Source organism: Mastacembelus armatus, chromosome 5 (assembly GCF_900324485.2).
Source record: "Mastacembelus armatus chromosome 5, fMasArm1.2, whole genome shotgun sequence".
NCBI classification, from domain to species: Eukaryota; Metazoa; Chordata; class Actinopteri; order Synbranchiformes; family Mastacembelidae; genus Mastacembelus; species Mastacembelus armatus.
Window position 1 is genome coordinate 9,907,309 of NC_046637.1, and position 15,459 is coordinate 9,922,767.

The following is a 15,459-nucleotide window of genomic DNA, read 5'->3' on the forward strand; positions in this document are numbered from 1 at the left end:
AGATTATTTGTCCTTGTTCTGCTTTTACTCTAAAATCATTGCACCACTGATATTTATGAAGAAAGAAAAGTTGAAACATACAGGACCTTCTAATTCAACTTAGAACTTGTGAAAAAAGAAATGCATGTCACATATTGGTCGGGATTTAGGTACATTTCATTCAAAATCTGTCGTCAGGTTTTGATTTTGAACTTTGCCCGAGTGACCAGGCTACTGCCAAACAAATCTGATCCACCCAGTCCTGATGAAGCAGTTTAGTTCTGCTTGACTGAGCTCTGGACGGTTACGCTCTTAATGAATAACATTTACGGAAATATTGTGAATTGTATTGCAAGGCAATGAATGTCCACACCATATCCACCTCAGTGGATCCACCATAAAGCATTTTCCCAGTAGGCCACCATTAAAAAAAGAAACATTAAAACTGCTAGATTAAGACTGACAAGATACCTCAAACTACAAACAAGGCCGGTAAAAGCTTTTTATTTGTGAGACTTTTCCAGAGGCTAGACAAGTGTGTTTAATCTTCATACCATCGTCACTGTGTAATGTCCTTGGTTTGACTGACAGCACGTTGGGGACGAGGGAGAAACACTTAAGTGGTTGTGCAGTGGGGTAAACAACACAAAAGCAAATTTGGAACCTATCAAATATTTTTTTGAGCAATTTGCATTCAGTTCAAGCTGGTGTGTCATTCCTATAATACATCCACACGTCAGACTCGTTTCAAAACCAGTACATCATGTTGCCTTGTTTGCCCTGACTCTGATCCCACTTTGCAGTCCTCTCCTTCTATTTATGTATAACATAAAGCATCGGTGTGTTGTTCTACTGCAGAAAAATATTGCTGATTGATAAAATCTGCTGGTTTTTGTTCAGTTTATACTGTAGCACTACAGTTAGCAATTATCACACAATCTGATGGAGGTTCATCATAAGCAGAGCTTCAGTCCCCAAAGTTTCAAAATGAATGATGATAGTTTTGTTTACTACTGAATAGCGCACACACACACACGCACACAAACACAGACTAGCTACACACACTCTCAGAGAGCCTGTTGTCCATGAAAGGAGTTGAAACACAAGAGCCCTAAAGTTTCAGTGTGTGACTGTGTACTTGTGTGTATGCATGTATGTATGTGCCTGTGTTTTGTTAGTGAGTGTGTGTGTGTGTGTTTGTGCTTGTGCGTAAGTCACTGGGGGGCATAAAGAGCCATTGTCTGCAGCTGGTGCATCCCCCACTCCTCTTCTCTGCAGCTGTGAGGAAATCAAACGCTCCTCTTTTTGCCCTTTCTGCCTCTGTCACAACCTGCTGATGCCTTATTAGGTCATTCGTGGTGAAAGGGAGTGATGACCCAGTGATGGATTCTGTAGTTAACAAGGTCACTTTTTATATAATTATAGATTAACCATGTCCTCAGTAATTCCAAAAAATATATATTTGATGATGAAACCACATCAGTAGTTGCAGTGATACTGTCGGCTATGAGCAGCTGGTTGGCCTAACTGAACCTGAACCAGGTGATGATCCCGTGTTATCAAGTTTAGTATGTCTTACTAGGCTAAACAGCCAGTGGAATAGTAGGAAATGTAATCCAGTACAACATGGGTCCTGACCTCAGGACATGATTATGGCATTGTTTACAAAACTGGACATTATAGGCATCATTAAAGTAGATTTTTGGGCAGATCAGTTTAATTGAATTGCATCTCCATGGATAGGTGTACCTAAAAAAGGCCAACTGAGTGAATATAGGATATAAATTGAAAAATCAATAGTTCATTAAACCAGTAAATATACTCATTCGGGAAATGTGCTTAAACTATTAAAAGGAAATACACTTTATGTTGAAAAATCTCTCTTCTAACTATTAATACTGTCGTGTATTATAATGTTAATATTGTTGGTTGAGGTGTGACTCATTTATATAAGACCATGAGTAATGATTATTTTGAATATGGATTAATGTTGTGATTATTTATTAAATAATTCATTTAGTTTATTGGATTGCAAAGTTTTTTTTTAAAAAAAACTGAAAAGCTGTTTAAACATCACAATACATTATAATTAGGCTGATAAAATGCAAACCAAAAATCACATTCAAGAAGCTGTTGCATGAAAAAGTGCTTATTTGCCGATTTCTATCAGTGGACTAATTGATTAATCGACTGATCATTTTAGTCGTTTTGAGGTGTAATGATCTGATTCATAACAAAGCATCATATTTTATAAGCTTTTCAAATGTTTTGCGCGCAGAAACCAGAATATTAAATCTGTCAAATAAATATAGAGGATTAAAAAGTGCATTTTTTCTCTAAACTGTACTGAGTAACATGAAAAGAAAAAGTAAAGAAGGGCACTTCAGTTTTTAGTAATATGCTTTAGTTTTCCGCCACTGCAACAGACACCCTTATAAAAATAAAAGACTGGCTTTTAATTGCAGAGATCCCATCCTAAGTCAAACCAAATCTATCATTCAAAGTTAAGACTAAGACTGCTGTCAATGAATGGAGAGAGAGAGAGAGTGTGTGTGTGTGTGTGTGCGTGCGCGCGCGTGTGTGTGGTGTGAGCGCGGAGAGCTCCTGTGAATCTTTAGCAGCTCTGCGCCTTTAAATCTCTGCGCTCCTCCCTCCTCTCGATGACAAGCCCGCAGAGCCTCTTTAACGCATCCAGTGGAAATGACAAGCCAGAGGCGCTCCACGGGCCAGCATGTCGAATAATAACAATAATCATGGGCTTTAGCGGCAGCGCCTCGTTCGGAACTCTACTTCTGAGACGCTAGCGACGCATCTCTTGGCCGTTTCGTGGCTGCGCGGACGCGTAAAATTTGGAACGGGGGTCGCCAAATGGACGTCGATGGACTGGAATGAAAGCTCCACTTCTATCGGACTGAAAGAAGGAGGGAAAGCGACCTCTGCATGTTCAAGTTTCGTGCTCCAACCAGAGGGGCATCGGTGCGTGCGTGTTGGATGTGTGTGGAACTGCGTGTTGGGTGCGTGTGTGTGCGCGCCCGCAGGAGCAGGAGAAGCGGCGGTGGTGGTGGCCGCGGGAAGGGAAGTTTAGCGCCGTGATTTTTTTTTTTTCTCTTTTCCTCTATTCTGTTTTCATGTCACAGCAGGCGACAGGCGGACTAACGTTTTCCTGATGAAAATTAATCATCTGCGGGGAGGCTCTGCGATCGTGACTATGATGATGATGTCGAGTAAGAGCGTGGAGTGGCTGCAGGAGGAGCTGGAGTCCGGGGTCAGCTCCCTGCTGCTGCTGGACTGCAGACCCCATGAGCTGTACGAGTCCTCGCACATCGAGTCGGCCATCAACCTGGCCATCCCGGGGCTCATGCTCCGGAGGCTGAAGAAGGGCAACCTCCCGATCCGCTCCATCATCCCCAACAACGAGGACAAGGAAAAATTCGTCAAGCGGTGCAAGACGGACGTGGTGGTTCTGTACGACGAGGCGACCTCGGAGAGGCAGGAGTCCGGACTGGGGAGCTCCGTGTTGGGGCTGCTCCTGCAGAAGCTTCGGGACGACGGGTGCAAGGCTTTCTTTCTGGAGGGTGAGATCACACACACACACACACACACGTTTGTTTCAAATGTTGGAGTCATTAAAAAAACAAACAAACAAATACACTCCACTGACTTTCAACCTGAGACAAAAATGTTTAATGTCACTAATTAGACGAGGTGAGATTGTCCCATTTGGACCGAATTACACGCGTGACTGTTCTGATGGTGTCGCTGCCATCACGTCAACAATCGCTGCAGGAAAGTTTTTAAGCGTAGATCAATTTTAACCAGATCATTCGAGATTTACTGCGTTTTTAATCTCCAGGTGTCTCCTCGCTGGCTGCTTTTTAATAATAATAAAAAAAAACTTTTATTTTGACAATTAACTTTTATTTTGACATTTATAACAACAGAGAACATAAATCATCCATGGCTGAATGAAGTCCGACGTTTGACAGTTTCATTCACGTTTTTGGCGACGTTATTGGCTTAGGACAGAATCGCGTCAGTGATGAGCGGAAGAAACAGTCTCAGGTGTCTTTATTAGGAAGAGCTGGGTCAAGTGTGTTTTCAATAAATGCTACAAAAAAAAAAAAAAAAGAAGAAGAAGACCCCGCCATGTTGTGTTCCTTCAGGAAAGCAGTTTTTTTTTTCATGAATGAACAGGGAGGACGACGACGACGCGCTGTGAATAATCCTCCGGCACCGAAAAGAAAAGACGTCATTTTAACAGACGGGCAGAAAATGTTACGACTGAGGGAATAAATCGTAATAAATGAGAGGAACGTGTTTGATCCGTAGATGATCCCTAGACCTGTTTCAATGGAGTCACAAGCCGAGCTGCCATTCACAAAAAGTCCAGTGCGCAGAGCCGTGTGGTGTCGTAGCACAGCTGACTGTCCTGCTCCCCACCACAGACACACACACACACACACACACCCTCAGGGCTCAGCTTTTCTCAATGGAGCACATCTGTCCAGCTTATTCACAATGACGTCAGTATCACCTTATTATTGTCAGAGGAGCTGTCACATCAGTGTGTGATGTAGTGCTACATCAAAAAGATGACAGGACTACAGTTGCTGCATTTTCACCATATCACTATTTAAACATGACACCCACATTTCAAGCTTGAACACTGCTGTTCTCACATCTGTCTCTATGTGGTTTCATTTGGATACATTTCACCTCTACCTGACTCCTACATGGCATGCTGCAATTAGGAAACTCATTTACTGTAATGACTTTAGTGTGTGTAGTAGATTTTTCTATTTTAAAATGTTATGTGTTCTTATTTGTTATCACCATGGCTGTTATTTGTATGTATAGATTTTTGTAATTGTTTATGTTTTTATGGATCTGTTTTGTTTTTTCTTCTTTTCTTTTTAATTTGTTCATGAGGGTGAAAAATGTACAACATTTTAGTTTAGTATCATTCGGGTTCATGATCCACCTCCTGATGATGCAGCCTTGGCATTCAGCTGCCATTTTGTAATGTTGAATAACACATTTGGCCACACACACAGTAACCTGCCTGTGGGTGTTGATGTTCAGGGTGCATTTCTTTACACCCCTCAGTGTAATGGTTCTCTTGGCTTTATCTTAATATTGACCTTTGGCTGTTATTTTCCTTCACCTCCAGGGGGCTTTAACAAGTTCCAGTCAGAGTACCCCGAGCACTGCGAGACCAATTTGGACTGTTCCTGTCCCAGCAGCTCCCCACCAGCCTCTGTCCTCGGTCTGGGCGGACTCCGCATCAGCTCCGACTGCTCGGACGGAGAATCTGACCGCGAGCCAGGCAGCGCCACGGAGTCAGAGGGCAGCCCTCTGCCAAACAACCAGCCAGCGTTCCCCGTCCAGATCCTGCCGTACCTTTACCTGGGCTGTGCCAAAGACTCGACAAACCTGGATGTGCTCAGCAAGTACAATATCAAGTACATCCTCAATGTGACGCCCAACCTGCCCAACATGTTCGAACACGAAGGCGATTTCAAGTACAAACAGATCCCCATCTCTGATCACTGGAGCCAGAACCTCTCGCAGTTTTTCCCAGAAGCCATTTCATTCATTGGTAAGTAAAGGTGAAGAGTACTCAAGTCTGTTATGTTTAGAGATACATCAAGGGTTAGCTCACAACTCTTTGGTACTCTTCATTTGACAGACATAATGTCTTAAAATAGTTTATTTTGCAAGAAAACATTTTAAAAAAAAAATGCAACATTTATAATGAAGTAAAACTAAGAAAAGCCAAAAGGCTTCACGTATCAGAAGCTGACTTCTGAAAATCACTGTTATGTCTGCTCTTCCTCAGTCACAATTCTCCACAATGGCGATTATAGTTTATGAACTATATTGCATATTAGCATATGACTGCTAAGCCAGCTTCCCTGTGTCTTACCATGACTGATAAATTACACAACCCAAACTCACAAAATAATGAAGCCAATTCTAGGAATGGGAACGATGTCATACTGAAGCCAGGTGAATCCAATCCGTTAAACTTGCTTTCCAGTTTTCTGCATTATTCATTTCAGTGTTTCTCATAATTCCCATCCTTCCTTCCAACTCCCAGAGAATGAGTGAATTCCCTCTCTGAGTCAGTACCAAAGCCTTCACGTTCATCTTTGTCCAGGCCCCTGACTTTTTTTCTTTTTCACTAAGTCTAATGATTCTCCTTAGGTGGGAGGAAGTGTGATATATGCCAGGACAGATATGGGTCATGTCAAAGTTAAATGGAGCTGTCCATCTGGCTGTAATGAGCAGGGATTACATCAGATCTTTTCGGTAACCGCAGGGTAATTATGGGTAAAGGAAAGAAGCTCGAGCTCAAAAGGAAACCCAGATGTGAACTTGTACCGTTGTAAAGTGTGCGTTCCTTAAATATCTGAAATGATTGTTGGAGCAGGGATGTTTTGTTTTTTTTTGTTTTTTTTTTTTTACGTAATCAAGAACCTAGATAGGGAGGGATTTGATATACTCTGACATTTTAATAGCCTGACAAATGGAAGATGTGTGCATTACTATATAATTAAAACAGAAGCAATTTGATTTAATGTCGCATAATGACAATCAGTTCAATGCAGATTATAACTACTTGTTATTTACTTGACTTCTGAGCCTTGTACTTTTGGGTTTGAGTGCCCCCCCCCCATGAGGATTTTTGTCCCCTTCTTACTGTGGAAAGTGAGCACACGTCACATATAAATTTAATTTGACATGCGCTTGGCAGCCTGAGCTCATGATCCAGCTGACCCCAATCATACAACAAGAGATTCAGGCAGCAAGAGAGAGGAGAGGCCGAGAGGGATAAAGGAGAGGATGAAAGGAAGAGAGAGTGAGAAGAAATACAGAAAAGAAGCACTTAACTCTCGCACTAATGGCCTGTAGTGAGTGCAAGGGATCCAAACTGATAGAAGATGGATGAATGTAGCCTGTTAATAATGTAAGATGTTTTTTTTGTTTTTTTTTTTTGTTTTTTTTTTAAATTCAGGTTTTTCTGCAGAGTAAGCGCTAGAAAGCAGAATGAAACATAACTTTCTGCTGTCATTGACAAAGGTCATTCTGGATTGAAATACAAAAATATAGAGAAACACTGAAAATACTCACATTTAAGATGCTGGGACCAGCAATTTCTGGCTTTTTCTTTCTGGAAAAGTTGTTAGAGGTGAAGTTTTTGATGGCTGACTAAATAAGGAATTGATAATTGGTCTGATTATATAAAATGATGAGTGTTCTTCTCATTCTACGAAATTCTGTCATGCCAATTAAAAATTCTTTGCTACCCCCCCCCCAGCAAATGGAAAAGAAGCCAAATCAGTGATTAAAACATACACTTTAATTGACTTCTTTTATGCTATGTTCCAATATTAAGATTGATTATAATCCCGATACACGGTGGCATGGTGGTGGTTAGCACTGTCGCCTCACAGAAATAAGGTTCCAGGTTTGAATCCTGTTCTACCCCAAGGCCTTTCTGTGTGAAGTTTGCATGGTCTCCCCTGTGTCTGTGTAGATCAGAGATGAGAAATGAATGTTGTCAGTAACGTTTTTAGATAAGAAAATCTTAGAGACATATTTTTCCTTCTGGCTCATTATTAATTTGAAGACCTCAGTATATGATACACAAAATAAAAATCTAATTATCTCTCATATTTTCCTCTTCTCGTCTTCCTCTTTTGCCACTCCTCCTCTGCCCACCCCCAATTCTTCAGATGAAGCACGCTCGAAAAAGTGCGGTATCTTGGTCCACTGCCTGGCTGGGATCAGCCGCTCAGTGACCGTCACGGTGGCCTACCTGATGCAGAAGCTCAACCTGTCGCTCAACGACGCCTACGATTTTGTTAAGCGGAAAAAATCGAACATTTCCCCCAACTTCAACTTCATGGGCCAGCTCCTGGACTTTGAGCGGACGCTGGGCCTCAACAGCCCTTGCGACAACCACACGTCCTCGCCGACACATGACCAGCTCTTCTTCACCACGCCTACCAATCACAATGTCTTTCAACTGGACACCCTGGAGTCCACATGAAAATCAGTGCAGGAACTGTCCCCTTTTTTTCAGGAGGTGAGGGGGAAGCAGTCAAAGTGGTCTTGTTACCATGGTAACAGGTAGCTGCTCTTGGGGAGAGCAGCCAGGTTCAATGAATGTTTTAGCCTCCCGAGGCTCGTTGTGTGAGAGCCTTGCCATGGAGCAGCGTTGAAGGGACAGTTGAGGTCACATTTGGCAAAGGGGAAGGGGAGTGTTTTTTTTTTTTGTTTTTGTTTTTTTTAACCCAGAGGAACTGAGAACGGAAGTGGGTTTGCGATGGCCTCCTCCTCTGAGTTGATTGAAATCGAGGGAGGAAGAGCCTTGATCGCTTGTAACTAAGACGAGATGAGGAAACTCAACTGACTGAGAAACTGAGTGAAGGTCACAGCAGGACCGACAGCTTCATACAAAGATGGAAACGCAGAAAAAGCACTCGATTTATGAGACAGCATCCTCTCTGTCTCTCTGCCTCAGCTCTTCAGCTGAGCTGACTGGTGCCAAGTGGAAATCTGACTCTACTGAATGTAGAGTTTTTAAAAACCAAGGAATTTAACATACACACACGCACATATACACACACATACACACAGTATGTATGTTTTTACTGTATGTATGTTAACGTACATAGCAGAAAATGTTTGGGGAGTCCTTAACAAAATCAGTATGTCTATATGCATTTTTATGTATTTTTGTGTACATTTATGCACAGATCTATACCTTATATAAATATATACACATAGAAATCTTAAATCTTATCTTTGTCCAAGAACAAAGTAATCCAATCTGATAATGGCTTAAGAGATTGTAAAACTAAAGCAGGGGTGTGGGCGTGGCGATGCAAACAAAGGAGAAGGTTGTTGTGGTATTCCTAGTTGTATTTTTTTTTGTTTGTTTGTTTGTTTTTTAGGTTTCTAACGGCCTTGTTTTGTTTTAGGTTTGTAATGACCTAATGCAGTTTGCACAGTGGTGTAGCCATTGACTTGTTGGCACTTGGAGCCAGTGCTGGAAGCAGGCAGATAATGAGACATTCAGAGAAGGGGAGGGGAGAGAGAGGAGAGGCCAGTCCCAGGCTGCGACGAGTCCCGACAGCTGCACGGTGCAGGGGGAGCAAACGACAAGTTCAGGGTTAGGGCTGGGTTAGAGACCGACAGTGGATAAGACTCGGACATGGAGCTACGAGTTGTTACTTGAAATGTGGTTGGGAATGGGTGATGATTTGACATTTGGCCAACCGTTTTCAAGTTCAAGTTCCTGTTTTCTACTTCCTTCCCCTCATGACTTTTCATCCAGTTGCCTAACAAGAAGTACCACTTGTTTCCACTAGCTTTGATTACTTCAGTCATTCATTTTGTTTCAGTTAAAAACTAAACTCTTAACTTCCTCAGTTATTGTGTCACAGTATATTGTCTTACTAGTTTGTTTTGCCAAACTGGTTTCTAGCAGCTCAGACTTTTGTTTTCTGAGGCAGAGACTTGAATGAGAGGTTTGGCCTTGGAGATATTGAGGTGGGGTTAACATTTCTGAGCAACTTTTTTGGCAGCTTATTTTAGCAATCTCGGGCAAAGAAGTGTCTCAGCTCTTTTGTACAACCTACACTGCGAACTTCTTTATGCCCAAGAGGAAGGTGTTCCGTTTGTTGACCTATCTTAGGTTTTTTTCTACAGCGATTTGCCAAAAAGGGACTCTAGGACTGGGATTGTAACTCGGTCTTCATGTTGGGATTATAGTGTTGTGGATTGGGACTGGCCTCAGCTACAGACTGCACTTAACTATTTCAGAAGCTTCATGTCCCTTAACTGCATTGGAGAAAACTGAAAGAAAGATCTTTCTGCAAAGGGATCAACCATTTTGTTGATGAAAATTTTGTCTCAGTTGATTCACCCTCAAGCCTTGGGTATATTATATGAGAGATATATTAAACAAATATAGATATATATATATATATATTATAGAGCTATTATAGTAATCAGAATATTATTTTGTGTACCTGAGCATGATGTGCTACTGTAAGCTCTCTAACAGCAGATGTAACCACAGGTTGGACGTTGCTTTACAAAGTGGGAAGATGAACGATGAGGACCGTTTTTTTAAATTGCTGTTGCTGCTGAACACAGCGAGCACAGCATGTGATCAAGGAGTTCTCTGAGACCCTGTCCACATCATCATTAGCACTTACACTACATGTTAAACACAATTTGAAATGTGCAAAAAGAAAGAAAGGGGAGAATCCTGCACCAACTTATAATAAAACTCTTAAATTATGTTGAAATTATGTGCAAAATTTGTCATTCCGATGTGGAAAAACCCTGCGGCACTTAGGCTTAGCAAGATCTGTAGGCACACTGGGCCTCGTGCAAGAGTATCTATGTGAGAAGTTATTTTAAATTACTGGCACAATAAGGAAAATAAAAATAAAAAATAAAATTTTAGAAAAACAGTTTGCGTGAGCAGTTTTTGCACGAGGCCCAGGTTGACAACAAACTACAGAAATTTTGTTTTAAACCTTAGATGTGGACAGGGTCAAAACAGAAACCAAGAACTGGGTGTCAGATGGGACAGCAGTTGAATCAGAAAAAGGGTTGGTTTTAGCTGGCCTTATATAATCTTTCTAACGTGTTTCTAATGCTGACTGTTCAATACTCTTTGTATCTCACTTTGGGGGAAAAAAAACATTGTGTAAAAATATTGAAATGTTTGTTATCTGTTATTTGAATCATAACATGGTAATGCTACACAAGTGAGCTGTCTTTTTACCATAACGGGTCACACGAGGTCCTCTTTGTTACTCTGCAATATATCAAAACACCTTTTTTGCAGTATTTTGTAGATCCAAGACCTCAAAATTTTTAAATTCTTGTTCTTTTGTACTATATTCTATACGGTTATACAAGATCCAGCTCAATTATGGCTTGTGGACTGAAGTAACATTTCACCTGGGGTGTCCAAAATGTAGGGCCAGTGTCCCCAATACCAACCTAATAGAGGGCCTCACACACACACACACACACACACACACACATATACGCGTCTTCACACAGCCTACGGTTCAGCATGCCAGTATATTTCAGATTACACCCGCCCGGCTTAAATAATTACAAGATCTTTTTCCATCTCTTTTTGATATAATGTGCTCTATGCTATTCCTGTGGCCTTTCAATATTTTCATATATATCAAAGTATATATATGTTATGAATTTATATGCAAGTGTTCCTCTCCTATTATAGCATCAGAGATGAAAATAAGACCATGCTTGAATGGACTTTCATGGTCTTGAGTCGTATCCCACATAACTATAAGAATAATGTTGATTACTTGATCACTTGCACCCTAGGATTGAAATATATTTCAGTACGGAGCTTTTCTATTTAAAAAGAATATGGTTGATTTAAAGCTGCTTTCTCGTGTTTTTGTGTCTTTGTAACAATGAAAGAGAAATCAAGTCTTTTTCTCTGTTTGTAAATTTACCAGATCACGGGAACAGCTGTTTCTGTGTCCTTGAACTTGTAGCTACATCTTGGTAAGAATGTGTTTGCGAGGGAAAGACATGAATGAGCGAGAGGAGAGGAGAGGGGGCAGCGTAAAATACAAAGTGAAAGAAAAAGTGAATGATTTTAAAAATGTTACCTCAGTGAGGAAATTTTCAGGGATTTTTTTGACAATGCATCTTGCATCGTGTTACAGCTTCAAACAGACACGTTGAATAGCTGTTTTGTATTGTGCTGTACAAAGTTTTTAAAAAAAAAAAAAAGATGCAATCTGTCTGTGTATAAAAACGGGCCATGTTAACTAGGGCAGTTTCACCTTTCTGTCTACTGAAGGAAACACGATTGACCCTATGTATTGTACAGTATGTGGAAACAACACAAGACATGTTTATACCGCAAATAAATATTGAAATATTTTTTTCTTTAATACCTGTTTTCTTTTTATTCCTTACCACACAATCATTTGAAGTGCCAATTCCTTCACAGGACACAGGAAAAGCAGAAAAGTATACTTTGCGTCACAAAAATATGTTTCTGTAGACCTTCCTCTAATACTTTTCTTATTCCTGTGAAAAATTTCAGTTTAAATTCAATTGACAGAGAAATGGGGAAACAAAGCTCTTTGGTCAATTGGTCACAGCTGCTTCACATACAGCTGGTGTGAGTCATTGGTTTATTTAAGGGGTCAAGATGATATGGGAAAATGGTGCAAGAGCTATCCTGAACAATTTGGGCAATATTAAAGGAGTAGTTCAACATATCTGCCTGTTGATTTTGAAGCTATCTCTTTTTAGCTGAACAAACCACAGGGACTGGAGGGACAGAGAAACTGGGGCCTGTTTCCAGACTTTATGCTAACGTAAGATAGGTGACTTTTGACTGTAGTGTTACATTAAATACACAGACGTGCCACTCCATCAAACAATAAAACTAATTTCCAATACGTTTTAATTTCAGTTCCAATATCCATTTTCCACTGTTAGTAATCTCCAAAGTCACAATTATTTGTTTCTTGACATCCCTCTATTTAATGTTTTAGTTGATACTATTTATTGAGACTAAACAGGGATGGTTAAAGTAAAGGCTAACATTTTCTGTTTGAGACTTGATGACTTCCAAAACCTGAATGAAAACTTCGAACACTGTAGCAGCTTGTTTTTCTCGACTTTAGGTTTTGCTTTGCTTAAGACTTCCACTGACCTTCCTCCACAATCACTCACTCACAGGTTATGTTGTGTTTCATCTTTGCTGTGGTTTTGAAGGTTTTGAAGAGCTACATAGTGCTTAAACTGAAACTCTGCCTCTTTCCTTCTCATGTACCACTTTGTGTTTGTGTGCAGTAACGAAGGTACATGTTTGTGTTTACATAAAAGTCCTGCCTAATCTGCCCTGATCACAGTCTAACCTTGTTTATGGTACAGTATATGATACCATATACACTTGCAAGTGTATGGAATTGTTTACAGTACATGAAAAACATTATGGGAAATACACTTACTTGTCTTCTGGCTAAGAGTTAGAAAACTGGGTTTCATGTCTATACCACAAATATGAAGCTGCAACCAGTTAACTTTTAGCACAAAGACTGAAAACGGTAAAGTTGTTATAGCTCGGTTGTGTTCAAAGGTAAGAACATTTCCTTATCAGCACCTTGAAAGTTCACTCATAAGTACATCTTGTTTCATTTATACAAAAAAAAAAACAAAGTGTAAAAAAAAAATAAAACAAAAACAAGTCATTGTTTTATAGAGTTATGTTTTCCACTGGTTGCTTGACTGCTGCTCCTGGTGAAGAATTAGTCTGGCACATTATCCTCTGAATTATCAATTCATGCCTGGACTGAATAATCAAAAAGATAAAACATGTTAATTAGTGAGCTGTAAAGGTGCTGGTAGGCAGGGTTTAATATCCGTGGACAGAGCCAGAGCAGTTTCTCTGTTTCCATCAGTTGTGCAGCACTAAGCTGCTTCTCATGTCAGCTCTATAGTGACTGTACATATATAAAAGCTGTATTGATCCTCTCATCTAACTTACAATAAGCATCTTTTCCTAAGAAATACACTGGTTCACTTGTGTGTCCATTAAATGTGATCCTACATAACCTTTCCTTTCTTTTCTATCTTCTAATTTAATGGGTAATAATGGCACATCAAGTATGCACATGAAAGATGACAGCGAGGGGTGGGGGGGAGGGAGAGAGAGACAATCATCAACGTGAGGAAGCGAGAAGGAGGGCTGGTGAAAAAAAGGGCGTCTTGAAGACAGCGCTGAGCTGAGCTGAGCTGAGGTGTCTATAAATATCTCTTCGATTCCTCCACTGTTGTCCTCACTTGTCTTCTCTCCTTCTACAGAGGCTCTCCTTCATTTTTGCTTCAACTTCCTCTGCTGTTACACACCATCAAGTGAACCATTCCCCTCATGGTAATTCAGACAGGATATTACAGTGAGGTGAAATAACGGAAATTAAGGCTCCATCCTGTTTGAAGAGCAGGGGGACATGATGATTGACACCGCTGACTGATTACTTTCTGGTTTCCTGGCAACGTGATGACAGTGTGTCCCACATGCCTATCATCATCATCCTGGTGCTACATGTAACAGGAAATGTTTCCCATGGTAATTTAAAGTAATTAAAGCTGAGGGTTTATCAAGAACAGGTGCAGTTAAAGAAATTAATCGACAATACACTGTGCCATTTCCTGTTTTGTGTTTTCTACTTTAGAGCGTCTGTGGGTTTGAAGAGCTGAAAACAATGAGATACTTCACCGTGGTGAAGTGCTGCTAGTGTGCAGAAAAATACACATTTGTTCATATGTTCGTATGTCATTTTGGCTTAACAAGTTTTGGAGGAGGCTTGGGTTGTGAAAACCTACAGGCACCAATCCTCTCCCATGGAAATAAGTAGGGCTGCAACTCACTAATATTTTTTATTATCAGTAATAATCAGTAATCTACAAATTCTTTTCTCAAGTGATTCATTGTTTTGTCTAAATTTTAAATAAAATAAATGATTTACGTATAATTACCCACAGTCAATGGAGCTGTTGAATGCAAAGATATTTCATTTCGGAAATAACACAAATAAACAAACAAGTTTCTTTAGCAAATGTTCAGACAACACAAGTGATTAATCCATTATAAAATAATTGCTATTTAATTGTTTTGTTGACCAGCTAATAAATGAATCAACTAATCACTGAAGCCAATGAAATTATGTTTATACGGTGTAAAACAGCTCTGTAACAGCAAATATGTTTAAAGGAAACATTGTCAGCCAGGTTATGTTTTGTATGCTCATATTGAATAAATATTCTCACAGAAAGTCATTAATGGTTGAAATTAAGAAAAATGTAGCACCGAGTCACTGGTCAGCTCTTAAAGAGCAGCTTCTCCTGGGGAGTAACTACAACTACATACACGACCAAAGTATAAAGTTGAAAAAAATCTGATACTGAGAAAGCATCATATTTTGACAAGGATGAAGAATAAATACAATTTTTAAAAAGTCTGCATCTCTGGTTTTCTTGGTTATGTTCCTATGTTTGTTAGTTGCCTATCACAAGTCCAACCATGTTACAAAAATGTGTTGCTAAATCACTGCAGTCATCTTCTAATGATGCATGTTTGGGTCTTGATTTTAGGGACCCCTTAGAACTTAAGCTCCAACATTTTCTGCCATACTGCTACTGTTCCTTAACAATTTAATAACTCTATTGTACACACCCATTGCAGAGAAGGTAACACTGCTGCTGCACAAATGCAGTGTCAGTGCATTTGAGCTACTTCACTACACAGAGGGAAAATGGGCCAAAGTGTTTTAAATAAATAAAAAGTGTTGGCAGCAGAAAAGCAATACTCATCTTATCACTCAATCCTGGTAGTGATTTTAAGAAGCGCTGTCACACTATTCAACCAGGGTAGAAGTTTTAAAATGACAC

General features: G+C 40.1%; 1 protein-coding gene across 1 annotated transcript; it reads left to right on the forward strand.

Annotated features, from left to right (window-relative positions):
- Positions 1-2,639: 2,639 nt before the first annotated feature.
- dusp7 (dual specificity phosphatase 7) lies at positions 2,640-11,948 on the forward strand. Its single transcript, XM_026306165.2, has 3 exons — positions 2,640-3,554; positions 5,150-5,578; positions 7,719-11,948. The coding sequence occupies exons 1-3, from the start codon at positions 3,146-3,148 to the stop codon at positions 8,033-8,035; spliced, it is 1,155 nt and encodes a 384-aa protein (XP_026161950.1). The 5' UTR covers positions 2,640-3,145; the 3' UTR covers positions 8,036-11,948.
- Positions 11,949-15,459: the final 3,511 nt, after the last annotated feature.